A 27,501-nucleotide genomic window follows, 5' to 3' on the forward strand; every position below is an offset into this window, starting at 1 on the left:
GAAGTTAAAAATGCAGATATCCGGAGGAAAAGTCAAGAACATCAAGATGTTACTTAACAGATATTAAATATAGAAGGCGGCGCATTTACAACAAGATTGAATCAATTTCGTATTTCATAAGTGGTAAAATTGAATAAATAAATAACATGAAAATGTATCCATCATGATCAAGTCCGAAGTCTTGTGGCATTTTGATACTGTCTATATATATTGGAAATGATTGGCTGTGGATGCTGAAATCCAAAAAACATCATCCTTTATTTCCAGTGTGTTGGATTGTGATGTTGGAAAACATCAGACCACACGTCTCGCAAAGTGGCGCAAGAACACAACCGACGAGATTTCCAACACACTTCTGCATGGCGCTACAGTTGATGACAAAGATCTTAATGGCAGGAGTTAAACACCACACGTGCTCAAACGCCACGCAGGCGAACTGGAATCCCCAGAAAAAGGCCAGACAGAGTCCACAGAGGACAGCCAGGAAGTTGTAACAGCAGTTCTTACTACACGAGAAACACTGTTGTGACGTGTCCCAAACACAATCCACGCTCTGGGTACCATCACTCTCCGCAAACACGTCCTTAAAGTCAGCCTGTGAAACAAAAGTTGAATGATATCAATATAACATAACAATATGTAATTTAAAAAAACGTATCATTAACGGAATTCTGTAACCCAAAACTATATAAGATGTATACATTATTTCTTCATATTAATACTACTATATTTCCTGCATATTACGCACTCCCGTAAGCAAATTGAAGCATTTTTTAGAGTTATGTAAAATATTTTTGAGATAACCCACAACGGCGAATACCTTCAGGTAATACATTGGTAATACATTGGATTTACTTTTACAAAAATGGCAATTCATGTGTATTTTTGTCGATCATTACTGATCAAGCACAAAAAGTATATTGTTGCAATATGGTTTACAAATCATCTGAAAAAAAATGAATATTTACTAGCGTCTAGCATTGATGTGCACAAAATGAAATCAACCCCATATAGTTTGTATTTGTACTAATTTAATTGATTGAGAAAACGGAGAAAAGAGATCTGCTGATGTAAAACAATCGTATTACTCGCGGGGTGTAGCAGGGGATTAAAGTCAACCATGTTATGTAATCAATTTAATGCTAACTGATATTTCTATATTTTTATATACATAAGAGCATTATCTTGATATTACAGGTGACAAAATACAACATACTGGTATATACATGTTAAATACATCAAAACAAGGGAGCCAGTATGTTACAACAACTGTGACAAGTAAGTAAGTAAGTAAGTAAGTAAGTAAATAGTTTATTTAAGTGTCACATGTTTCAATACAATTTAAAACACAGTTTACACAGTATCATTAAAACACTCGGCCGACTTCGACCTATGAGTCACTATATCACATTATTCTACAATAAAATTTTCCATTATTTAAAAAAGTAACATTAATGAGTATACGATGCTTCTTATTGCATATACATGTAGTATTATACTCGTAGTTGCAGGTAATATACAATCAATCTTATTTAAATATTCATCTATTCAGCCTAAGATTGAAGAACATTGAATGAATTCTAGTATTAATGTAACAATTAATGTTCATATAATTGAAACTCATTAGGCCCAGATATGACTTGGCAAAAGAATAATATTTTTTTCGAAATACATTTTACCTTATATATTATACATTATTGTACGGTTGTACTGCCACATTATAATATGACATAAATATACTGGAAAAACCGACCAAATTTCTAATAAAAGAAAAATATTATTAAAACCATTGCCGTCTCCTGTACATTTTATATAAAACACCAGAACATTGTAGTGTGACATATAGTCATGGATAGTCCGTGTCCTCGTCAGTACGGTTACTTTGTGGTCACGTGGGATATGGCTTACACTCTATGCAGTATATTATATAGAGAATACATGGCTAGTATGTTACAATACAGGGTTTATTTTGGTGCGAAACTTAGGAAAGCTTAGATGACGAGGCCTTTTTCCGAGTCAACTAGAATTTTCCTGTCGAGCACCAAAATAAACCTTGTATTGCAACATACTAGCCGTGTATTCTGTTTATCCTGCAACAATTTTTTAACGACAATTAAAACAAACACATTTACGTTATGTTTACCTTTCTTGGGTACGACTGACACTGAGTGAAGTGTCCTGCTACATCGAGCAGAACAATATTCATTCAATGATATCATTTGTGTGTGTGTTTACTACCGCGTAACTATTAATGCGCCATTGCAGAATAGTTCCAGGCTTTAAATGTAAATCAGAGTTCAATTTCACTTAAACATGATTGTAGGGAGATATAACACAAATACAAATTATTCCTAACAAATTTAATTTATTTTATTTACGACTTAGCATTTACTCGCATTTATTTAGGTTACGTTACACATTCAGGTCAATTTCAGGGTCATGTTGAAAGTAGTCCCGTCAGGTATGGGGTAAAAATTCACTTGAATCGTATTGACGGATAAAGGGATGAAGCATACGTTTATGTCAGTAGTTATCGGTCAGTGTGTGTGGCAGTTGCAGAATAAATATAACAACGTAACGAAGACAATAGGAGCATATAGTGTGTAAATCAATGTCTTAATGTTGTTTGTAGTCACTATCGTTGTCCCGTGACCACGTTGTCTGAGTGTTTGCAAAAACAATCATCTAAACGAAATTGTAATTCTTACTGTAAGTCCATAAAACGAGCACAAATATGAATGGAATTCAGCTTAACATGAAAAGTCAATAAACAAGATTACCTTCCTTAGTACCATTTCTCTTCGCTATGCCGCGCTCGTTAAGGTATTTTCGAAGCGATTCATAGCGGAGAGTAAAAAACAACGTCAGACAGTCCAGTCTAGAAAGTCTTGAACAGGGAGACTATGACCAGGTGTTCAGTAAGAGTAAGCGTCGTCTTCCCGCGTATCTAAGTTTATTTCTGTTTGTTCACATCCTAAAACGAAAAGTGGGGCTGTGAAAACGGAGCTACCAGGCATATCAACGAACATTGGACACGTCTGATTTCGCACAAGGAGACAATATATTCTCTGATGGGATCATAATTCGACCATAAACTTCCCCCGTAGTTATTCCTAACCTGCATCTCTGGAACCAATTTTTTTCAGCACGTGACATCTATTTTTAGTTTTCGTACTTTGCAAGAAACTCTGTCTAGCTCAGGATACAGGATATTTAAAGGATGCTTGTTACCAGGAAAAAGTATTGTGTAGTTGATTAAAAAGACAATTTCCTTGGAAATAAATGATTTAGCCTCAGACCTTCTTTTAAGTAGAGGTTGAAGAAGCCTGCGAAAAAGTTTTATTTTCTTTATCATGACCTCACATTGAAATACAAAATGTATCTCCTTAGTGGTGAGATATGCATGTAGTTTGACATGTTCTTCAATGCACTTTATGGATCCGTCGTCTCGATGCGTGAAAGCGACGTTACCAGGGTTTGAAATAGATTTTCGTCGATGCACTATTTGTATCCATTGTTTCATTGTGTTGTGTTTAGGTGACGTTACCTAAGGTCTGAGTTTCATTGTGTTGTGTGTAGGAGATGTTACCTGGATCTAAGCTTCATTGTGTTGAGTTTAGGAGACGTTACCTGGATCTAAGCTTCATTGTGTTGAGTTTAGGAGACGTTACCTGGGTCTAAGTTTCATTGTGTTGTGTTTAGTAGACGTTACATGGGTCTAAGTTTCATTGTGTTTTGTTTAGTAGACGTTACCTGGGTCTAAGTTTCATTGTGTTTTGTTTAGGTGACGTTACCTGGGTCTAAGTTTCATTGTGTTGTGTTTAGTAGACGTTACGTGGGTCTAAGTTTCATTGTGTTTTGTTTAGGAGACGTAACCTGGGCCTAAGTTTCATTGTGTTTTGTTTAGGTGACGTTACCTGGGTCTAAGTTTCATTGTGTTTTGTTGAGGAGACGTTACCTGGGTCTAAGTTTCATTGTGTTGTGTTTAGTAGACGTTACCTGGGTCTAAGTTTCATTGTGTTTTGTTTAGGCGACCTAACCTGGGTCTAAGTTTCATTGTGTTTTGTTTAAGAGACGTTACCTGGGTCTAAGTTTCATTGTGTTTTGTTAAGGAGACGTTACCTGGGTCTAAGTTTCATTGTATTGTGTTTAGGAGACGTTACCTGGGTCTAAGTTTAATTGTGTTGTGTTTAGGAGACGTCACCTGGGTCTAAGTTTCATTGTGTTTTGTTTAGTAGACGTTACCTGGGTCTAAGTTTCATTGTGTTTTGTTTAGTAGACGTTACATGGGTCTAAGTTTCATTGTGTTTTGTTAAGGCGACCTAACCTGGGTCTAAGTTTCATTGTGTTTTGTTTAGGTGACGTTACCTGGGTCTAAGTTTCATTGTGTTGTGTTTAGGAGACGTTACCTGGGTCTAAGTGTCATTGTGTTGTGTTTAGTAGACGTTACCTGGGTCTAACTTTCATTGTGTTTTGTTTAGGAGACGTTACCTGGGTCTAAGTTTCATTGTGTTGTGTTTAGGTGACGTTACCTGGGTCTAAGTTTCATTGTGTTGTGTTTAGGAGACGTTACCTGGGTCTAACTTTCATTGTGTTTTGTTTAGGAGACGTTACCTGGGTCTAAGTTTCATTGTGTTGTGTTTAGGTGACGTTACCTGGGTCTAAGTTTCATTGTATTTTGTTTAAGAGACGTTACCTGGGTCTAAGTTTCATTGTGTTTTGTTAAGGAGACGTTACCTGGGTCTAAGTTTCATTGTATTATGTTTAGGAGACGTTACCCTGGGTCTACGTTTCATTGTGTTTTGTTTAGGAGACGTTACCTGGGTCTAAGTTTCATTGCGTTTTGTTAAGTAGACGTTACCTGGGTCTAAGTTTCATTGTGTTTTGTTTAGGAGACGTTACCTGGGTCTAAGTTTCATTGTGTTTTGTTTAGTAGACGTTACCTGGGTCTAAGTTTCATTGTGTTGTGTTTAGGAGACGTTACCTGGGTCTAAGTTTCATTGTGTTTTGTTTAGGTGACGTTACCTGGGTCTAAGTTTCATTGTGTTTTGTTTAGGAGACGTTACCTGGGTCTAAGTTTCATTGTGTTTTGTTTAGTAGACGTTACCTGGGTCTAAGTTTCATTGTGTTTTGTTTAGGAGACGTTACCTGGGTCTAAGTTTCATTGTGTTTTGTTTAGGAGACGTTACCTGGGTCTAAGTTTCATTGTGTTTTGTTAAGGAGACGTTACCTGGGTCTAAGTTTCATTGTGTTGTGTTTAGGAGACGTTACCTGGGTCTAAGTTTCATTGTGTTTTGTTTAGGAGACGTTACCTGGGTCTAAGTTTCATTGTGTTTTGTTTAGGCGACCTCACCTGGGTTTAAGTTTCATTGTGTTTTGTTTAGTAGACGCTACCTGGGTCTAAGTTTCATTGTGTTTTGTTGAGGCGACCTTACCTGGGTCTAAGTTTCATTGTGTTTTGTTTAGGAGACGTTACCTGGGTCTAAGTTTCATTGTGTTTTGTTTAGTAGACGTTACCTGGGTCTAAGTTTCATTGTGTTTTGTTTAGGAGACGTTACCTGGGTCTAAGTTTCATTGTGTTTTGTTTAGGAGACGTTACCTGGGTCTAAGTTTCATTGTGTTTGTTTAGTAGACGTTACATGGGTCTAAGTTTCATTGTGTTTGTTTAGTAGACGTTACCTGGGTCTAAGTTTCATTGTGTTTTGTTTAGGAGACGTTACCTGGGTCTAAGTTTCATTGTGTTTTGTTTAGGAGACGTTACCTGGGTCTAAGTTTCATTGTGTTTTGTTTAGTAGACGTTACCTGGGTCTAAGTTTCATTGTGTTTGTTTAGGAGACGTTACCTGGGTCTAAGTTTCATTGTGTTTTGTTTAGGAGACGTTACCTGGGTCTAAGTTTCATTGTGTTTTGTTTAGTAGACGTTACCTGGGTCTAAGTTTCATTGTGTTTTGTTTAGGTGACGTTACCTGGGTCTAAGTTTCATTGTGTTGTGTTTAGGAGACGTTACCTGGGTCTAAGTTTCATTGTGTTTTGTTTAGTAGACGTTACCTGGGTCTAAGTTTCATTGTGTTTTGTTTAGGAGACGTTACCTGGGTCTAAGTTTCATTGTGTTGTGTTTAGTAGACGTTACCTGGGTCTAAGTTTCATTGTGTTTTGTTTAGGCGACCTTACCTGGGTCTAAGTTTCATTGTGTTTTGTTTAGGAGACGTTACCTGGGTCTAAGTTTCATTGTGTTTTGTTTAGGAGACGTTACCTGGGTCTAAGTTTCATTGTGTTTTGTTTAGGAGACGTTACCTGGGTCTAAGTTTCATTGTGTTTTGTTTAGTAGACGTTACCTGGGTCTAAGTTTCATTGTGTTTTGTTTAGTAGACGTTACCTGGGTCTAAGTTTCATTGTGTTGTGTTTAGGAGACGTTACCTGGGTCTAAGTTTCATTGTGTTTTGTTTAGGTGACGTTACCTGGGTCTAAGTTTCATTGTGTTTTGTTTAGGAGACGTTACCTGGGTCTAAGTTTCATTGTGTTGTGTTTAGTAGACGTTACCTGGGTCTAAGTTTCATTGTGTTTTGTTTAGGCGACCTAACCTGGGTCTAAGTTTCATTGTGTTTTGTTTAGGAGACGTTACCTGGGTCTAAGTTTCATTGTGTTTTGTTAAGGAGACGTTACCTGGGTCTAAGTTTCATTGTATTGTGTTTAGGAGACGTTACCTGGGTCTAAGTTTAATTGTGTTGTGTTTAGGAGACGTCACCTGGGTCTAAGTTTCATTGTGTTTTGTTTAGTAGACGTTACCTGGGTCTAAGTTTCATTGTGTTTTGTTTAGGAGACGTTACCTGGGTCTAAGTTTCATTGTGTTTTGTTTAGGAGACGTTACCTGGGTCTAAGTTTCATTGTGTTTTGTTTAGGAGACGTTACCTGGGTCTAAGTTTCATTGTGTTGTGTTTAGGAGACGTTACCTGGGTCTAAGTTTCATTGTGTTTTGTTTAGGAGACGTTACCTGGGTCTAAGTTTCATTGTGTTGTGTTTAGGAGACGTTACCTGGGTCTAAGTTTCATTGTGTTTTGTTTAGGAGACGTTACCTGGGTCTAAGTTTCATTGTGTTTTGTTTAGGCGACCTAACCTGGGTCTAAGTTTCATTGTGTTTTGTTTAGGAGACGTTACCTGGGTCTAAGTTTCATTGTGTTTTGTTTAAGGAGACGTTACCTGGGTCTAAGTTTCATTGTGTTTTGTTTAGGAGACGTTACCTGGGTCTAAGTTTCATTGTGTTGTGTTTAGGAGACGTTACCTGGGTCTAAGTTTCATTGTGTTTTGTTTAGTAGACGTTACCTGGGTCTAAGTTTCATTGTGTTTTGTTTAGGTGACGTTACCTGGGTCTAAGTTTCATTGTGTTGTGTTTAGGAGACGTTACCTGGGTCTAAGTTTCATTGTGTTTTGTTTAGGAGACGTTACCTGGGTCTAAGTTTCATTGTGTTTTGTTTAGGAGACGTTACCTGGGTCTAAGTTTCATTGTGTTTTGTTTAGTAGACGTTACCTGGGTCTAAGTTTCATTGTGTTTTGTTTAGGCGACCTAACCTGGGTCTAAGTTTCATTGTGTTTTGTTTAGGAGACGTTACCTGGGTCTAAGTTTCATTGTGTTTTGTTTAGGAGACGTTACCTGGGTCTAAGTTTCATTGTGTTGTGTTTAGGAGACGTTACCTGGGTCTAAGTTTCATTGTGTTTTGTTTAGGAGACGTTACCTGGGTCTAAGTTTAATTGTGTTGTGTTTAGGAGACGTCACCTGGGTCTAAGTTTCATTGTGTTTTGTTTAGTAGACGTTACCTGGGTCTAAGTTTCATTGTGTTTTGTTTAGTAGACGTTACCTGGGTCTAAGTTTCATTGTGTTTTGTTTAGGTGACGTTACCTGGGTCTAAGTTTCATTGTGTTGTGTTTAGGAGATGTTTCCTGGGTCTAAGTTTCATTGTGTTGTGTTTAGTAGACGTTACCTGGGTCTAAGTTTCATTGTGTTTTGTTTAGGAGACGTTACCTGGGTCTAAGTTTCATTGTGTTGTGTTTAGGAGACGTTACCTGGGTCTAAGTTTCATTGTGTTGTGTTTAGGAGACGTTACCTGGGTCTAAGTTTCATTGTGTTTTGTTTAGGAGACGTTACCTGGGTCTAAGTTTCATTGTGTTTTGTTTAGGAGACGTTACCTGGGTCTAAGTTTCATTGTGTTTTGTTTAGTAGACGTTACCTGGGTCTAAGTTTCATTGTGTTTTGTTTAGTAGACGTTACCTGGGTCTAAGTTTCATTGTGTTTTGTTTAGGAGACGTTACCTGGGTCTAAGTTTCATTGTGTTTTGTTTAGGAGACGTTACCTGGGTCTAAGTTTCATTGTGTTGTGTTTAGGAGACGTTACCTGGGTCTAAGTTTCATTGTGTTTTGTTTAGGAGACGTTACCTGGGTCTAAGTTTCATTGTGTTTTGTTTAGGAGACGTTACCTGGGTCTAAGTTTCATTGTGTTTTGTTTAGGAGACGTTACCTGGGTCTAAGTTTCATTGTGTTTTGTTTAGTAGACGTTACCTGGGTCTAAGTTTCATTGTGTTTTGTTTAGTAGACGTTACCTGGGTCTAAGTTTCATTGTGTTTTGTTTAGGCGACCTAACCTGGGTCTAAGTTTCATTGTGTTTTGTTTAGGTAGACGTTACCTGGGTCTAAGTTTCATTGTGTTGTGTTTAGGAGACGTTACCTGGGTCTAAGTTTCATTGTGTTTTGTTTAGTAGACGTTACCTGGGTCTAAGTTTCATTGTGTTTTGTTTAGGAGACGTTACCTGGGTCTAAGTTTCATTGTGTTGTGTTTAGGTGACGTTACCTGGGTCTAAGTTTCATTGTGTTTTGTTTAGGAGACGTTACCTGGGTCTAAGTTTCATTGTGTTTTGTTTAGGCGACCTAACCTGGGTCTAAGTTTCATTGTATTTTGTTTAAGAGACGTTACCTGGGTCTAAGTTTCATTGTGTTTTGTTAAGGAGACGTTACATGGGTCTAAGTTTCATTGTATTATGTTTAGGAGACGTTACCTGGGTCTAAGTTTCATTGTGTTTTGTTTAGTAGACGTTACCTGGGTCTAAGTTTCATTGTGTTTTGTTAAGGAGACGTTACCTGGGTCTAAGTTTCATTGTGTTTTGTTTAGGTGACGTTACCTGGGTCTAAGTTTCATTGTGTTTTGTTTAGGCGACCGTTACCTGGGTCTAAGTTTCATTGTGTTTTGTTTAGTAGACGTTACCTGGGTCTAAGTTTCATTGTGTTTTGTTTAGTAGACGTTACCTGGGTCTAAGTTTCATTGTGTTTGGTTTAGGACGACCTACCTGGGTCTAAGTTTCATTGTGTTTTGTTAAGTAGACGTTACCTGGGTCTAAGTTTCATTGTGTTGTGTTTAGGAGACGTTACCTGGGTCTAAGTGTCATTGTGTTGTGTTTAGGAGACGTTACCTGGGTCTAAGTTTCATTGTGTTGTGTTTAGGAGACGTTACCTGGGTCTAAGTTTCATTGTGTTTTGTTTAGGAGACGTTACCTGGGTCTAAGTTTCATTGTGTTGTGTTTAGGAGACGTTACCTGGGTCTAAGTTTCATTGTGTTTTGTTTAGTAGACGTTACCTGGGTCTAAGTTTCATTGTGTTTTGTTTAGTAGACGTTACCTGGGTCTAAGTTTCATTGTGTTTTGTTTAGGAGACGTTACCTGGGTCCTAAGTTTCATTGTGTTTTGTTTAGGAGACGTTACCTGGGTCTAAGTTTCATTGTGTTTTGTTTAGGAGACGTTACCTGGGTCTAAGTTTCATTGTGTTTTGTTTAGGAGACGTTACCTGGGTCTAAGTTTCATTGTGTTTTGTTTAGGAGACGTTACCTGGGTCTAAGTTTCATTGTGTTTTGTTTAGGAGACGTTACCTGGGTCTAAGTTTCATTGTGTTTTGTTAGGAGACGTTACCTGGGTCTAAGTTTCATTGTGTTTTGTTTAGTAGACGTTACCTGGGTCTAAGTTTCATTGTGTTGTGTTTAGGAGACGTTACCTGGGTCTAAGTTTCATTGTGTTTTGTTTAGGCGACCTCACCTGGGTCTAAGTTTCATTGTGTTTTGTTTAGGAGACGTTACCTGGGTCTAAGTTTCATTGTGTTTTGTTTAGGAGACGTTACCTGGGTCTAAGTTTCATTGTGTTTTGTTTAGGAGACGTTACCTGGGTCTAAGTTTAATTGTGTTTTGTTTAGGAGACGTTACCTGGGTCTAAGTTTCATTGTGTTTTGTTTAGTAGACGTTACCTGGGTCTAAGTTTCATTGTGTTTTGTTTAGTAGACGTTACCTGGGTCTAAGTTTCATTGTGTTTTGTTTAGGCGACCTAACCTGGGTCTAAGTTTCATTGTGTTTTGTTTAGGAGACGTTACCTGGGTCTAAGTTTCATTGTGTTGTGTTTAGGAGACGTTACCTGGGTCTAAGTTTCATTGTGTTGTGTTTAGGAGACGTTACCTGGGTCTAAGTTTCATTGTGTTTTGTTTAGTAGACGCTACCTGGGTCTAAGTTTCATTGTGTTTTGTTTAGTAGACGTTACCTGGGTCTAAGTTTCATTGTGTTGTGTTGAGGCGACCGTTACCTGGGTCTAAGTTTCATTGTGTTTTGTTTAGGAGACGTTACCTGGGTCTAAGTTTCATTGTGTTTTGTTTAGGAGACCGTTACCTGGGTCTAAGTTTCATTGTGTTTTGTTTAGGAGACGTTACCTGGGTCTAAGTTTCATTGTGTTTTGTTTAGGAGACGTTACCTGGGTCTAAGTTTCATTGTGTTTTGTTTAGGAGACGTTACCTGGGTCTAAGTTTCATTGTGTTTTGTTTAGGAGACGTTACCTGGGTCTAAGTTTCATTGTGTTTTGTTTAGGAGACGTTACCTGGGTCTAAGTTTCATTGTGTTTTGTTTAGGAGACGTTACCTGGGTCTAAGTTTCATTGTGTTTTGTTTAGGAGACGTTACCTGGGTCTAAGTTTCATTGTGTTTTGTTTAGGTGACGTTACCTGGGTCTAAGTTTCATTGTGTTTTGTTTAGGAGACGTTACCTGGGTCTAAGTTTCATTGTGTTGTGTTTAGTAGACGTTACCTGGGTCTAAGTTTCATTGTGTTTTGTTTAGGCGACCTAACCTGGGTCTAAGTTTCATTGTGTTTTGTTTAGGAGACGTTACCTGGGTCTAAGTTTCATTGTGTTTTGTTAAGGAGACGTTACCTGGGTCTAAGTTTCATTGTGTTGTGTTTAGGAGACGTTACCTGGGTCTAAGTTTAATTGTGTTGTGTTTAGGAGACGTTACCTGGGTCTAAGTTTCATTGTGTTTTTGTTTAGTAGACGTTACCTGGGTCCTAAGTTCATTGTGTTTTGTTTAGTAGACGTTACCTGGGTCTAAGTTTCATTGTGTTTTTTGTTTAGTGACGGTACCTGGGTCTAAGTTTCATTGTGTTTGTTTAGGAGACGTTACCTGGGTCTAAGTTTCATTGTGTTGTGTTAGTAGACGTTACCTGGGTCTAAGTTTCATTGTGTTTTGTTTAGGAGACGTTACCTGGGTCTAAGTTTCATTGTGTTGGTTTAGAGGACGTTACCTGGGTCTAAGTTTCATTGTGTTTTGTTTAGGAGACGTTACCTGGGTCTAAGTTTCATTGTGTTTGTTTAGGTGACGTTACCTGGGTCTAGTTTCATTGTGTTTTGTTTAGGAGACGTTACCTGGGTCTAAGTTTCATTGTGTTTTGTTTAGGAGACGTTACCTGGGTCTAAGTTTCATTGTGTTTTGTTAAGGAGACGTTACCTGGGTCTAAGTTTCATTGTGTTTTGTTTAAGTAGACGTTACCTGGGTCTAAGTTTCATTGTGTTTTGTTGAGGAGACGTTACCTGGGTCTAAGTTTCATTGTGTTGTGTTTAGTAGACGTTACCTGGGTCTAAGTTTCATTGTGTTTTGTTTAGTAGACGTACCTGGGTCTAAGTTTCATTGTGTTTTGTTTAGGAGACGTTAACCTGGGTCTAAGTTTCATTGTGTTTTGTTTAGGAGACGTTACCTGGGTCTAAGTTTCATTGTTTTTGTTTAGGAGACGTTACCTGGGTCTAAGTTTCATTGTGTTTTGTTTAGGAGACGTTACCTGGGTCTAAGTTTCATTGTGTTTTGTTTAAGAGACGTTACCTGGGTCTAAGTTTCATTGTGTTTTGTTAAGGAGACGTTACCTGGGTCTAAGTTTCATTGTGTTTTGTTGAGGAGACGTTACCTGGGTCTAAGTTTCATTGTGTTTTGTTAGGAGACGTTACCTGGGTCTAAGTTTCATTGTGTTTTGTTTAGGAGACGTTACCTGGGTCTAAGTTTCATTGTGTTTTGTTTAGGTAGACGTTACCTGGGTCTAAGTTTCATTGTGTTTTGTTTAGGAGACGTTACCTGGGTCTAAGTTTCATTGTGTTGTGTTTAGTAGACGTTACCTGGGTCTAAGTTTCATTGTGTTTTGTTTAGGCGACGTTACCTGGGTCTAAGTTTCATTGTGTTTTGTTTAGGAGACGTACCTGGGTCTAAGTTTCATTGTGTTTTGTTTAGGAGACGTTACCTGGGTCTAAGTTTCATTGTGTTGTGTTTAGGAGACGTTACCTGGGTCTAAGTTTCATTGTGTTTGTTTAGGAGACGTTACCTGGGTCTAAGTTCATTGTGTTTTGTTTTAGGTAGACGTTACCTGGGTCTAAGTTTCATTGTGTTTTGTTTAGGAGACGTACCTGGGTCTAAGTTTCATTGTGTTTTGTTTAGGAGACGTTACCTGGGTCTAAGTTTCATTGTGTTTGTGTTTAGTAGACGTTACCTGGGTCTAAGTTTCATTGTGTTTTGTTTAGGAGACTTACCTGGGGTCTAAGTTTCATTGTGTTTTGTTTAGGAGACGTTACCTGGGTCTAAGTTTCATTGTGTTTTGTTTTAGGAGACGTTACCTGGTCTAAGTTTCATTGTGTTTTGTTTAGTAGACGTTACCTGGGTCTAAGTTTCATTGTGTTCTTGTTTAGGCGACCTAACCTGGGTCTAAGTTCATTGTGTTTTGTTTAGGAGACGTTACCTGGGTCTAAGTTTCATTGTGTTGTGTTAAGGAGACGTTACCTGGGTCTAAGTTTCATTGTGTTTTGTTTAGGTGACGTTACCTGGGTCTAAGTTTCATTGTGTTGTGTTTAGGAGACGTTACCTGGGTCTAAGTTTCATTGTGTTGTGTTTAGGAGACGTTACCTGGGTCTAAGTTTCATTGTGTTTTGTTTAGGAGACGTTACCTGGGTCTAAGTTTCATTGTGTTTTGTTTAGGAGACGTTACCTGGGTCTAAGTTTCATTGTGTTTTGTTTAGGTAGACGTTACCTGGTCTAAGTTTCATTGTGTTTTGTTGAGGAGACGTTACCCTGGGTCTAAGTTTCATTGTGTTTTGTTTAGTAGACGTTACCTGGGTCTAAGTTTCATTGTGTTTTGTTTAGGAGACCGTTACCTGGGTCTAAGTTTCATTGTGTTTTGTTTAGGAGACGTTACCTGGGTCTAAGTTTCATTGTGTTTTGTTAGGAGACGTTACCTGGGTCTAAGTTTCATTGTGTTTTGTTTAGGAGACGTTACCTGGGTCTAAGTTTCATTGTGTTGTGTTTAGGAGACGTTACCTGGGTCTAAGTTTCATTGTGTTTTGTTTAGGCGACGTAACCTGGGTCTAAGTTTCATTGTGTTTTGTTTAGGAGACGTTACCTGGGTCTAAGTTTCATTGTGTTTTGTTTAGGAGACGTTACCTGGGTCTAAGTTTCATTGTGTTTTGTTAGGAGACGTTACCTGGGTCTAAGTTTCATTGTGTTTTGTTTAGGAGACGTTACCTGGGTCTAAGTTTCATTGTGTTGTGTTTAGTAGACGTTACCTGGGTCTAAGTTTCATTGTGTTTTGTTTAGTAGACGTTACCTGGGTCTAAGTTTCATTGTGTTTTGTTTAGGCGACCTAACCTGGGTCTAAGTTTCATTGTGTTTTGTTTAGGAGACGTTACCTGGGTCTAAGTTTCATTGTGTTTTGTTTAGGAGACGTTACCTGGGTCTAAGTTTCATTGTGTTTTGTTTAGGAGACGTTACCTGGGTCTAAGTTTCATTGTGTTTTGTTTTAGGAGACGTTACCTGGTCTAAGTTTCATTGTGTTTTGTTTAGTAGACGTTACCTGGGTCTAAGTTTCATTGTGTTTTGTTTAGGCGACCTTACCTGGGTCTAAGTTTCATTGTGTTTTGTTTAGGAGACGTTACCTGGGTCTAAGTTTCATTGTGTTTTGTTTAGGAGACGTTACCTGGGTCTAAGTTTCATTGTGTTTTGTTTAGGAGACGTTACCTGGGTCTAAGTTTCATTGTGTTTTGTTTAGGAGACGTTACCTGGGTCTAAGTTTCATTGTGTTTGTTTAGGAGACGTTACCTGGGTCTAAGTTTCATTGTGTTTTGTTTAGGAGACTTACCTGGGTCTAAGTTTCATTGTGTTTTGTTTAGGAGACGTTACCTGGGTCTAAGTTTCATTGTGTTTTGTTTAGGATGACGTTACCTGGGTCTAAGTTTCATTGTGTTGTGTTTAGGAGACGTTACCTGGGTCTAAGTTTCATTGTGTTTTGTTTAGGAGACGTTACCTGGGTCTAAGTTTCATTGTGTTTTGTTTAGGAGACGTTACCTGGGTCTAAGTTTCATTGTGTTTTGTTAGGAGACGTTACCTGGGTCGAAGTTTCATTGTGTTTTGTTTAGGAGACGTTACCTGGGTCTAAGTTTCATTGTGTTTTTGTTTAGGAGACGTTACCTGGGTCTAAGTTTCATTGTGTTTTGTTTAGGAGACGTTACCTGGGTCTAAGTTTCATTGTGTTTTGTTTAGGAGACGTTACCTGGGTCTAAGTTTCATTGTGTTGTGTTTAGGAGACGTTACCTGGGTCTAAGTTTCATTGTGTTTTGTTTAGGAGACGTTACCTGGGTCTAAGTTTCATTGTGTTTTGTTTAGGTAGACGTTACCCTGGGTCTAAGTTTCATTGTGTTTTGTTTAGGAGACGTTACCTGGGTCTAAGTTTCATTGTGTTTTGTTTAGGGAGACGTTACCTGGGTCTAAGTTTCATTGTGTTTTGTTTAGGCGACCTACCTGGGTCTAAGTTTCATTGTGTTTGTTTAGGAGACGTTACCTGGGTCTAAGTTTCATTGTGTTTGTTTAGGAGACGTTACCTGGGTCTAGTTTCATTGTGTTTGTTTAGGAGACGTTACCTGGGTCTAAGTTTCATTGTGATTGTGTTTAGGAGACGTTACCTGGGTCTAAGTTTCATTGTGTTTTGTTTAGGAGACCGTAACCTGGGTCTAAGTTTCATTGTGTTTTGTTTAGGAGACGTTACCTGGGTCTAAGTTTCATTGTGTTTTGTTTAGTAGACGTTACCTGGGTCTAAGTTTCATTGTGTTTGTTTAGTAGACGTTACCTGGGTCTAAGTTTCATTGTGTTTTGTTTAGGCGACGTTACCTGGGTCTAAGTTTCATTGTGTTTTGTTTAGTAGACGTTACCTGGGTCTAAGTTTCATTGTGTTTTGTTTAGGAGACGTTACCTGGGTCTAAGTTTCATTGTGTTTTGTTTAGGAGACGTTACCTGGGTCTAAGTTTCATTGTGTTTGTTTAGGAGACGTTACCTGGGTCTAAGTTTCATTGTGTTGTGTTTAGGAGACGTTACCTGGGTCTAAGTTTCATTGTGTTTTGTTTAGGAGACGTTACCTGGGTCTAAGTTTCATTGTGTTTTGTTTAGTAGACGTTACCTGGGTCTAAGTTTCATTGTGTTTTGTTTAGGAGACGTTACCTGGGTCTAAGTTTCATTGTGTTTTGTTTAGGAGACGTTACCTGGGTCTAAGTTTCATTGTGTTTTGTTTAGTAGACGTTACCTGGGTCTAAGTTTCATTGTGTTTTGTTTAGGAGACGTTACCTGGGTCTAACTTTCATTGTGTTTTGTTTAGGAGACGTTACCTGGGTCTAAGTTTCATTGTGTTGTGTTTAGGTGACGTTACCTGGGTCTAAGTTTCATTGTGTTTTGTTTAGGAGACGTTACCTGGGTCTAAGTTTCATTGTGTTTTGTTTAGGCGACCTAACCTGGGTCTAAGTTTCATTGTATTTTGTTTAAGAGACGTTACCTGGGTCTAAGTTTCATTGTGTTTTGTTAAGGAGACGTTACCTGGGTCTAAGTTTCATTGTATTATGTTTAGGAGACGTTACCTGGGTCTAAGTTTAATTGTGTTTTGTTTAGTAGACGTTACCTGGGTCCAAATTTCATTGTGTTTTGTTTAGGAGACGTTACCTGGGTCTAAGTTTCATTGTGTTTTGTTTAGGAGACGTTACCTGGGTCTAAGTTTCATTATGTTTTGTTTAGTAGACGTTACCTGGGTCTAAGTTTCATTGTGTTTTGTTTAGGTAGACGTTACCTGGGTCTAAGTTTCATTGTGTTTTGTTTAGGAGACGTTACCTGGGTCTAAGTTTCATTGTGTTTTGTTTAGTAGACGTTACCTGGGTCTAAGTTTCATTGTGTTGTGTTTAGGAGACGTTACCTGGGTCTAAGTTTCATTGTGTTTTGTTTAGGAGACGTTACCTGGGTCTAAGTTTCATTGTGTTTGTTTAGGAGACGTTACCTGGGTCTAAGTTTCATTGTGTTTTGTTTAGTAGACGTTACCTGGGTCTAAGTTTCATTGTGTTTTGTTTAGGAGACGTTACCTGGGTCTAAGTTTCATTGTGTTTTGTTTAGGAGACGTTACCTGGGTCTAAGTTTCATTGTGTTTTGTTTAGGAGACGTTACCTGGGTCTAAGTTTCATTGTGTTTTGTTTAGGAGACGTTACCTGGGTCTAAGTTTCATTTTGTTGAGTTTAGGTGACGTTACCTGGGTCTAAGTTTCATTGTGTTTTGTTAAGTAGACGTTACCTGGGTCTAAGTTTCATTGTGTTTTGTTTAGGTGACGTTACCTGGGTCTAAGTTTCATTGTGTTGTGTTTAGGAGACGTTACCTGGGTTTAAGTTTCATTGTGTTGTGTTTAGGAGATGTTACCTGGGTCTAAGTTTCATTGTGTTTTGTTTAGGTGACGTTACCTGGGTCTAAGTTTCATTGTGTTGTGTTTAGGAGACGTTACCTGGGTTTAAGTTTCATTGTGTTTTGTTTAGTAGACGTTACCTGGGTCTAAGTTTCATTGTGTTTTGTTTAGTAGACGTTACCTGGGTCTAAGTTTCATTGTGTTTTGTTTAGGAGACGTAACCTGGGCCTAAGTTTCATTGTGTTTTGTTTAGGTGACGTTACCTGGGTCTAAGTTTCATTGTGTTTTGTTTAGGAGACGTTACCTGGGTCTAAGTTTCATTGTGTTTTGTTTAGTAGACGTTACCTGGGTCTAAGTTTCATTGTGTTTTGTTTAGGCGACCTCACCTGGGTCTAAGTTTCATTGTGTTTTGTTTAAGAGACGTTACCTGGGTCTAAGTTTCATTGTGTTTTGTTAAGGAGACGTTACCTGGGTCTAAGTTTCATTGTGTTTTGTTTAGGTGACGTTACCTGGGTCTAAGTTTCATTGTGTTGTGTTTAGGAGACGTTACCTGGGTCTAAGTTTCATTGTGTTTTGTTTAGGCGACCTTACCTGGGTCTAAGTTTCATTGTGTTTTGTTTAGGAGACGTTACCTGGGTCTAAGTTTCATTGTGTTTTGTTTAGGAGACGTAACCTGGGTCTAAGTTTCATTGTGTTTTGTTTAGGAGACGTTACCTGGGTCTAAGTTTAATTGTGTTTTGTTTAGGAGACGTTACCTGGGTCTAAGTTTCATTGTGTTTTGTTTAGTAGACGTTACCTGGGTCTAAGTTTCATTGTGTTTTGTTTAGGAGACGTTACCTGGGTCTAAGTTTCATTGTGTTTTGTTTAGGCGACGCTACCTGGGTCTAAGTTTCATTGTGTTTTGTTTAGGAGACGTTACCTGGGTCTAAGTTTCATTGTGTTTTGTTTAGGAGACGTTACCTGGGTCTAAGTTTCATTGTGTTGTGTTTAGGAGACGTTACCTGGGTCTAAGTTTCATTGTGTTTTGTTTAGGAGACGTTACCTGGGTCTAAGTTTCATTGTGTTTTGTTTAGTAGACGTTACATGGGTCTAAGTTTCATTGTGTTGTGTTGAGGCGACCTTACCTGGGTCTAAGTTTCATTGTGTTTTGTTTAGGAGACGTTACCTGGGTCTAAGTTTCATTGTGTTTTGTTTAGGCGACCTAACCTGGGTCTAAGTTTCATTGTATTTTGTTTAAGAGACGTTACCTGGGTCTAAGTTTCATTGTGTTTTGTTAAGGAGACGTTACCTGGGTCTAAGTTTCATTGTATTATGTTTAGGAGACGTTACCTGGGTCTAAGTTTCATTGTGTTGTGTTTAGGAGACGTTACCTGGGTCTAAGTTTCATTGTGTTTTGTTTAGTAGACGTTACCTGGGTCTAAGTTTCATTGTGTTTTGTTTAGGTGACGTTACCTGGGTCTAAGTTTCATTGTGTTGTGTTTAGGAGACGTTACCTGGGTCTAAGTTTCATTGTGTTTTGTTTAGGTGACGTTACCTGGGTCTAAGTTTCATTGTGTTTTGTTTAGGAGACGTTACCTGGGTCTAAGTTTCATTGTGTTGTGTTTAGTAGACGTTACCTGGGTCTAAGTTTCATTGTGTTTTGTTTAGGCGACCTTACCTGGGTCTAAGTTTCATTGTGTTTTGTTTAGGAGACGTTACCTGGGTCTAAGTTTCATTGTGTTTTGTTAAGGAGACGTTACCTGGGTCTAAGTTTCATTGTGTTGTGTTTAGGAGACGTTACCTGGGTCTAAGTTTCATTGTGTTGTGTTTAGGAGACGTTACCTGGGTCTAAGTTTCATTGTGTTTGTTTAGGAGACGTCACCTGGGTCTAAGTTTCATTGTGTTTTGTTTAGTAGACGTTACCTGGGTCTAAGTTTCATTGTGTTTTGTTTAGTAGACGTTACCTGGGTCTAAGTTTCATTGTGTTTTGTTTAGGTAGACGTTACCTGGGTCTAAGTTTCATTGTGTTTTGTTTAGGAGACGTTACCTGGGTCTAAGTTTCATTGTGTTTTGTTTAGTAGACGTTACCTGGGTCTAAGTTTCATTGTGTTTTGTTTAGGAGACGTTACCTGGGTCTAAGTTTCATTGTGTTTTGTTTAGGAGACGTTACCTGGGTCTAAGTTTCATTGTGTTGTGTTTAGGAGACGTTACCTGGGTCTAAGTTTCATTGTGTTTTGTTTAGGAGACGTTACCTGGGTCTAAGTTTAATTGTGTTTTGTTTAGGAGACGTTACCTGGGTCTAAGTTTCATTGTGTTTTGTTTAGGAGACGTTACCTGGGTCTAAGTTTCATTGTGTTTTGTTTAGTAGACGTTACCTGGGTCTAAGTTTCATTGTGTTTTGTTTAGGCGACCTAACCTGGGTCTAAGTTTCATTGTGTTTTGTTTAGGAGACGTTACCTGGGTCTAAGTTTCATTGTGTTGTGTTTAGGAGACGTTACCTGGGTCTAAGTTTCATTGTGTTTTGTTTAGGAGACGTTACCTGGGTCTAAGTTTCATTGTGTTATGTTTAGGAGACGTTACCTGGGTCTAAGTTTCATTGTGTTGTGTTTAGGTGACGTTACCTGGGTCTACGTTCATTTGTGTTTTGTTTAGGAGGACGTTACCTGGGTCTAAGTTCATTGTGTTTTTGTTAGTAGACGTTACCTGGGTCTAAGTTTCCATTTGTGTTTGTGTTTGAGGCGACCTTCACCTGGGTCTAAGTTTCATTTGTGTTTTGTTTTTAGAGACGTAAATGGGTCTAAGTTTCATTGTGTTTGTTAAGGAGAGTTACCTGGGTCTAAGTTTCATTTGTGTTTTGTTTAGGTGACGTTACTGGGTTAAGTCATGTGTGTGTTTAGGAGGACTTTACTGGGTCTAATTTCATTGTGTTGTGTTAGTAGAACGTTACCGGGGTCTAAGTTTCAGTGGGTTTTGTTTCAGGCGACGTTTACCTGGGTCAAAGTTTCATTGTGTTTGTTGAGGCGAGATTACCTGGGGTTCTAAGTTTCATTGTGTTTTGTTTAGGAGACGTTAAACCCTGGGTCTAAGTTTCATTGTGTTTTGTTTAGGAGACGTTACCCTGGGTCTAAGTTTCATTGTGTTTTGTTGAGGAGACGTTACCTGGGTCTAAGTTTTCATTGTGTTTTGTTAGTAGACGTTACCTGGGTCTAAGTTTCATTGTGTTTTGTTTAGTAGACGTTACCTGGGTCTAAGTTTCATTGTGTTTTGTTTAGGAGACGTTACCTGGGTCTAAGTTTCATTGTGTTTTGTTTAGGAGACGTTACCTGGGTCTAAGTTTCATTGTGTTTTGTTTAGGAGACGTTACCTGGGTCTAAGTTTCATTGTGTTTTGTTTAGGTGACGTTACCTGGGTCTAAGTTTCATTGTGTTTTGTTTAGGAGACGTTACCTGGGTCTAAGTTTCATTGTGTTTTGTTTAGGCGACCTTACCTGGGTCTAAGTTTCATTGTGTTTTGTTAAGGAGACGTTACCTGGGTCTAAGTTTCATTGTGTTTTGTTTAGGAGACGTTACCTGGGTCTAAGTTTCATTGTGTTTTGTTTAGGAGACGTTACCTGGGTCTAAGTTTCATTGTGTTTTGTTTAGTAGACGTTACCTGGGTCTAAGTTTCATTGTGTTTTGTTTAGGAGACGTAACCTGGGCCTAAGTTTCATTGTGTTTTGTTTAGGTGACGTTACCTGGGTCTAAGTTTCATTGTGTTTTGTTGAGGAGACGTTACCTGGGTCTAAGTTTCATTGTGTTTTGTTTAGTAGACGTTACCTGGGTCTAAGTTTCATTGTGTTTTGTTTAGGCGACCTCACCTGGGTCTAAGTTTCATTGTGTTTTGTTTAGGAGACGTTACCTGGGTCTAAGTTTCATTGTGTTTTGTTAAGGAGACGTTACCTGGGTCTAAGTTTCATTGTGTTTTGTTTAGGTGACGTTACCTGGGTCTAAGTTTCATTGTGTTGTGTTTAGGAGACGTTACCTGGGTCTAAGTTTCATTGTGTTTTGTTTAGGCGACCTAACCTGGGTCTAAGTTTCATTGTGTTTTGTTAAGGAGACGTTACCTGGGTCTAAGTTTCATTGTGTTTTGTTTAGGAGACGTTACCTGGGTCTAAGTTTCATTGTGTTTTGTTTAGGAGACGTTACCTGGGTCTAAGTTTAATTGTGTTTTGTTTAGGAGACGTTACCTGGGTCTAAGTTTCATTGTGTTTTGTTTAGTAGACGTTACCTGGGTCTAAGTTTCATTGTGTTTTGTTTAGTAGACGTTACCTGGGTCTAAGTTTCATTGTGTTTTGTTTAGGCGACCTAACCTGGGTCTAAGTTTCATTGTGTTTTGTTTAGGAGACGTTACCTGGGTCTAAGTTTCATTGTATTGTGTTTAGAAGACGTTACCTGGGTCTAAGTGTCATTGTGTTGTGTTTAGGAGACGTTACCTGGGTCTAAGTTTCATTGTGTTTTGTTAGGAGACGTTACCTGGGTCTAAGTTTCATTGTGTTGTGTTTAGGAGACGTTACCTGGGTCTAAGTTTCATTGTGTTGTGTTAAGGAGACGTTACCTGGGTCTAAGTTTCATTGTGTTGTGTTTAGGAGACGTTACCTGGGTCTAAGTTTCATTGTGTTTTGTTTAGGAGACCTTACCTGGGTCTATGTTTCATTGTGTTTTGTTTAGGAGACGTTACCTGGGTCTAAGTTTCATTGTGTTTTGTTTAGTAGACGTTACCTGGGTCTAAGTTTCATTGTGTTTTGTTTAGTAGACGTTACCTGGGTCTAAGTTTCATTGTGTTTTGTTTAGTAGACGTTACCTGGGTCTAAGTTTCATTGTGTTTTGTTTAGGAGACGTTACCTGGGTCTAAGTTTCATTGTGTTTTGTTTAGGAGACGTTACCTGGGTCTAAGTTTCATTGTGTTTTGTTAAGGAGACGTTACCTGGGTCTAAGTTTCATTGTGTTTTGTTTAGGTGACGTTACCTGGGTCTAAGTTTCATTGTGTTGTGTTTAGGAGACGTTACCTGGGTCTAAGTTTCATTGTGTTTTGTTTAGGCGACCTAACCTGGGTCTAAGTTTCATTGTGTTTTGTTAAGGAGACGTTACCTGGGTCTAAGTTTCATTGTGTTTTGTTTAGTAGACGTTACCTGGGTCTAAGTTTCATTGTGTTTTGTTTAGGAGACGTTACCTGGGTCTAAGTTTCATTGTGTTTTGTTTAGTAGACGTTACCTGGGTCTAAGTTTCATTGTGTTTTGTTTAGGAGACGTTGCCTGGATCTAAGTTTCATTGTGTTTTGTTTAGGAGACGTTACCTGGGTCTGGACTAGATTTTCTTGGCGATGCAATGGTACAACAAGACACGCATAAAATGGTTTTTCTGTGCATTTGATTTTTTGGGAGAGTATATTATCGGTTTCTGATCACAAGGACAGATCTATAGAAATGTTCCTATTTGTATAAAGATATCGATAGGGGTTATGAGCCTGTTAATGCATAAAACATAAACTGCAGTATATTCCATCGCTGCTAATAAAAATGGGGCTTTTTATGTATACGGTTAACAGTCCTTACCTGTAGTAACTGCTCCTTACTTGTGGTAACTAGTCCTTACATGTAGTAACTAGTTCTTACCTGTGGTAACTAGTCCTTACCTGTGGTAACTAGTCCTTACCTGTAGTTATTTGTCCTTACCTGTGGTAACTGCTCCTTACCTGTGGTAACCAGTCCTTACATGTAGTAACTGCTCCTTACCTGTATTAACTAGTCCTTACATGTAGTTACTGGTCCTTACCTGTAGTAACTGCTCCTTACCTGTGGTAACTAGTCCTTACATGTAGTAACTAGTTCTTACCTGTGGTAACTAGTCCTTACCTGTATTAACTAGTCCTTACATGTAGTTACTGGTCCTTACCTGTAGTAACTGGTCCTTACCTGTGGTAACTAGTCCTTACATGTAGTAACTAGTCCTTACCTGTAGTAACTGATCCTTACCTGTGGTAACTAGTCCTTACATGTAGTAACTAATCCTTACCTGTATTAGCTAGTCCTTACATGTAGTTACTGGTCCTTACCTGTAGTTATTAGTACTTAGCTGATGTTACTAGTCCTTCCTTGTAGTAACTAGTCTTTTTCTGTTGTCACTAGTCCTTATCTGTAGTTACCCGTCCTAACTTGTTGTAACTAGTCCTTATCTGTAGTAACTAGTCCTTACCTGTAGTTACTAGTCATTACCTGTAGTTATTAGTACTTAGCTGAAGTAACTAGTTATTATCTGTAGTAACTAGTCCTTACCTGTAGTTACCCGTCCTTACCTGTAGTTATTAGTCCTTATCTGTAGTTATTAGTCCTTACCTGTAGCAACTAGTCCTTACCTGTAGTTACTAGTCCTTATTTGTTGTAGCTAGTCCGTACCTGTAGTTACCCGTCCTTGCCTGTAGTAACTAGTCCTTACCGGTAATTACTAGTCCTTACCTGTAGTTACCCGTCCTTACCTGTAGTTATTAGTCCTTACCTGTAGTTATTAGTCTTTATCTGTAGTTATTAGTCCTTACCTGTAGTTATTAGTCATAACCTGTTGTTACCCGTCCTTACCTGTAGTTATTAGTCCTTACCTGTAGTTATTAGTCTTTATCTGTAGTTATTAGTCCTTACCTGTAGTTACTAGTCCTAACCTGTAGTTACTAGTCCTTACCTGTAGTTACCCGTCCTTACCTATAGCAACTAGTCATTACCTGTAGTTATTAGTACTTAGCTGAAGTTACTAGTCCTTCCTTGTAGTAACTAGTCCTTATCTGTAGTTACTATTCCTTACATGTAGTTACTAGTCCTTATCTGTAGTTATTAGTCCTTACCTGTAGCAACTAGTCCTTACCTGTAGTTACTAGTCCTTATTTGTTGTAGCTAGTCCGTACCTGTAGTTACCCGTCCTTACCTGTAGTAACTGGTCCTTACCTGTAGTTACCCGTCCTTACCTATAGCAACTAATCCTTACCTGTAGTTATTAGTACTTAGCTGAAGTTACTAGTCCTTCCTTGTAGTAACTAGTCCTTATCTCTAGAAACTAGTCCTTACATGTAGTTACTGGTCCTTACCTGTAGTTATTAGTACTTAGCTGATGTTACTAGTCCTTCCTTGTAGTAACTAGTCTTTTTCTGTTGTCACTAGTCCTTATCTGTAGTTACCCGTCCTAACTTGTTGTAACTAGTCCTTATCTGTAGTAACTAGTCATTACCTGTAGTTATTAGTACTTAGCTGAAGTTACTAGTTATTATCTGTAGTAACTAGTCCTTACCTGTAGTTATTAGTACTTAGCTGAAGTTACTAGTTATTATCTGTAGTAACTAGTCATTACCTGTAGTTATTAGTACTTAGCTGAAGTTACTAGTTATTATCTGTAGTAACTAGTCCTTACTTGTAGTTACCCGTCCTTGCCTGTAGTAACTATTCCTTACCGGTAATTACTAGTCCTTACCTGTAGTTACCCGTCCTAACTTGTTGTAACTAGTTATTATCTCTAGAAACTAGTCCTTACCTGTAGTTATTAGTCCTTATCTGTAGTAACTAGTTATTATCTGTAGTAACTAGTCCTTACCTGTAGTTACCCGTCCTTACATGTAGTTACTAGTCCTTACCTGTATTAACTAGCTCTTACCTGTATTAACTAGTCCTTACATGTAGTTACTGGTCCTTACCTGTAGTTATTAGTACTCAGCTGAACTTACTAGTCCTTCCTTGTAGTAACTAGTCTTTTTCTGTTGTTACTAGTCCTTATCTGTAGTTACCCGTCCTAACTTGTTGTAACTAGTTCTTATCTATAGTAACTAGTCCTTACCTGTAGTTATTAGTCCTTACCTGTAGTAACTTGGTTTACCTGTAGTTATTAGTCCTTATCTGTAGTTACCAGTCCTTACGTGTAGTTACCAGTCCTTACCTGTAGTTACCAGTCCTTACCTGTAGTTACTAGTCCTTACCTGTAGTAACTTGGTTTACCTGTAGTTAATAGTCCTTACCTGTAGTTATTAGTCCTTACCTGTAGTTATTAGTCCTTATCTGTAGTTACCAGTCCTTACCTGCAGTTATTGCTCCTTACCTGTAGTAACTTGGTTTACCTGTAGTTATTAGTCCTTACCTGTAGTTACCAGTCCTTACCTGTAGTTATTAGTCCTTACCTGTAGTAACTTGGTTTACCTGTAGTTATCAGTCCTTATCTGTAATTACCAGTCCTTTCGTGTAGTTATTAGTCCTTACCTGTAGTAACTTGGTTTACCTGTAGTTATTAGTCCTTATATGTAGTTATTAGTCCGTATCTGTAGTTATTAGTCCTTATCTGTAATTACCAGTCCTTACCTGTAGTTATTAGTCCTTACCTGTAGTTATTAGTCCTTATCTATAGTTATTAGTCCTTACCTGTAGTTACTAGTCCTTACCTGTAGTACGCGACTAGTGAATTGTTTGAACTAACTCTTTTTATAGTCATATACTAGTAACAACTTCCCCTTTGACGTGTACAACTAGTTGACTGTACGAAAACTTTCCATGTATCCAGGTATACTTATATCTAAACCTCACACGTAACTAGATATTACATGTAACTTAGCCTCACTTTTAACTACCTCTCACATTTAACTAACATTTACATCTAGAAGTGTTGAATGGTTGATAAAATGATAAAAAAAGACATCATTTTACCAATAATACACGTTAGTCGAAGAAAGCAGGAAAAGTCACCTCACGAAATGTCATCAGTTCCGAAAAGGAATTTAGTTAGTAGTGAATGAGTAAAAACTTTTATCTTACATTTTGAATTTTTTTTATAAAACGTAATCAACACACACCTGTAATTAACTGTTACCTGTAATAATATCTCACCTGTATATGTACGTTGATACCGTTGGGGTCTCGGTCCTGTTTCGTGGAGGCCATGGCTAACCTAACGTAGAGCTACCCCTCCTTTTGTATTTACTTACACACAGTAACATATACATCAAACCCGGCGCGTGACGTACACTTCTTATCATGGAGAATTTATTATTGTGTTTACCAACATGCAAAGCAAGCCATAAAACAGTTAGGTTGCCGGGTCGTATTGTTTGATTTCAGTTATTAAAAGTATAAAAGTCAAACTTCAGCTTGGTTTTTCATGTTTCATCGTTCATATATTTGTTTAAGATTTTTCTCCACTTATAAATGTCAACGGAGCTAGTAATACGAAAACTAACATGAAAAAAGCAACAACAAAAAAAACCGCTACTGTTTCCAGACATGCATACATGTATGTCGTATTTTGAAACTAACAGTATGCGGTGTCAAAATAGAGAAGTCGGCTAAGGTAGACACCACACCGTACATAATTGATTATAGCCGTTTTCTTCTTATGACTTATTGAGCTTTAAAAGTTTGACATGAATGTCTGTGTTTCTATATTCCACTGTTCTATATAACCTGGTTAGTATATCTATACTATAAAGTTTGACATGCAGGTCTGTGTTTCTACGTTCCACTGTTCTATATAACCATATACCTGGTAAGTATAACTACAAAATGTATATATAAAGTTTGACATGAATGTCTGTGTTTCTACATTCCACTGTAGAGATATAACCATATACCTGGTTAGTATATCTATAATTAAAAGTTTGACATGAATGTCCGTGTTTCTTCGTTCCACTGTTCTATATAACCATATACGTGGTTAATATAACTATATATAAAGTTTGACATGAATGTCTATGTTTCTACACGTGGTTAGTGGTACTTGTATAACTATAATTTTATCAAGTCGTGTTCACGTCGCCTTTAATGTGACGTCATTAAAATAACTGCGATATTGATTGCGCTTGAAAGATGTTATAAAATGCGACACTTAACGACTCGCTTTTAATGACAGGTATGAATTTACAAGTCATACAATTCATATTTATACAGGACCAATATGTGTTCAAGATATGGTAGTAACTTACATAAGTATACTCACATATTGAGTTTTTCTAATTATTTGCACACGGTCTCATTTTACTGACCAGAAGATAGTTTAAAAATGTGAATTACGAATGGATGATAATTTTGGTTTAACAATATACACGTCTTTAATGGCGCAATAGTCTAAAAAAAACCTCTTAGTTCGAATACTCAACCTTATAGTTCATTCAATGGAATCGAACATAAAGGGAGGGGTCTGCTATTTTTCCTCTTTTCTTGTTGTTTAAAAGTGAAAATGTTTTAGGAAGAACTTCGGGGAACGTTTAGGTTCTGAATTACGATTGACTTGTCTCCCCTCTACCATGCAATCAACGTTTGATGTATAGATATTTCAACAACAGTTTCGTCCTTCTAGGACTCCACAGTGATGTTAGGGACATCATACAGCAGTTTCGTCCTTCTAGGACTCCGCAGTGATGTTAGGGACATCATACAGCAGTTTCGTCCTTCTAGGACTCGTCAGTGATGTTAAGGACATCATACAGCAGTTTCGTCCTTCTAGAACTCGT

The 27,501-nt window shown here is 38.1% G+C and overlaps 1 protein-coding gene across 1 annotated transcript; it reads right to left on the reverse strand.

The window, feature by feature from the left end:
- Positions 1-250: 250 nt before the first annotated feature.
- LOC117331086 (caveolin-3-like) lies at positions 251-25,936 on the reverse strand. The gene is made up of 2 exons (XM_033889682.1): positions 25,883-25,936; positions 251-595 (listed from the first exon to the last, which is right to left on the reverse strand). The coding sequence occupies exons 1-2, from the start codon at positions 25,934-25,936 to the stop codon at positions 251-253; spliced, it is 399 nt and encodes a 132-aa protein (XP_033745573.1).
- Positions 25,937-27,501: the final 1,565 nt, after the last annotated feature.

Source organism: Pecten maximus, chromosome 7, assembly GCF_902652985.1.
Source record: "Pecten maximus chromosome 7, xPecMax1.1, whole genome shotgun sequence".
Taxonomy (NCBI): Eukaryota; Metazoa; Mollusca; class Bivalvia; order Pectinida; family Pectinidae; genus Pecten; species Pecten maximus.

Bases quoted from the DNA above. Each gene is read 5' to 3' on its own strand.
- LOC117331086 (XM_033889682.1), bottom strand. From the start codon at position 25,936: ATGGCCTCCACGAAACAGGACCGAGACCCCAACGGTATCAACGTACAT. The intron at 596-25,882 runs GTGAGATATTAT...TTTGTTTCACAG, and splicing joins GTATCAACGTACATATACAG to GCTGACTTTAAGGACGTGTT.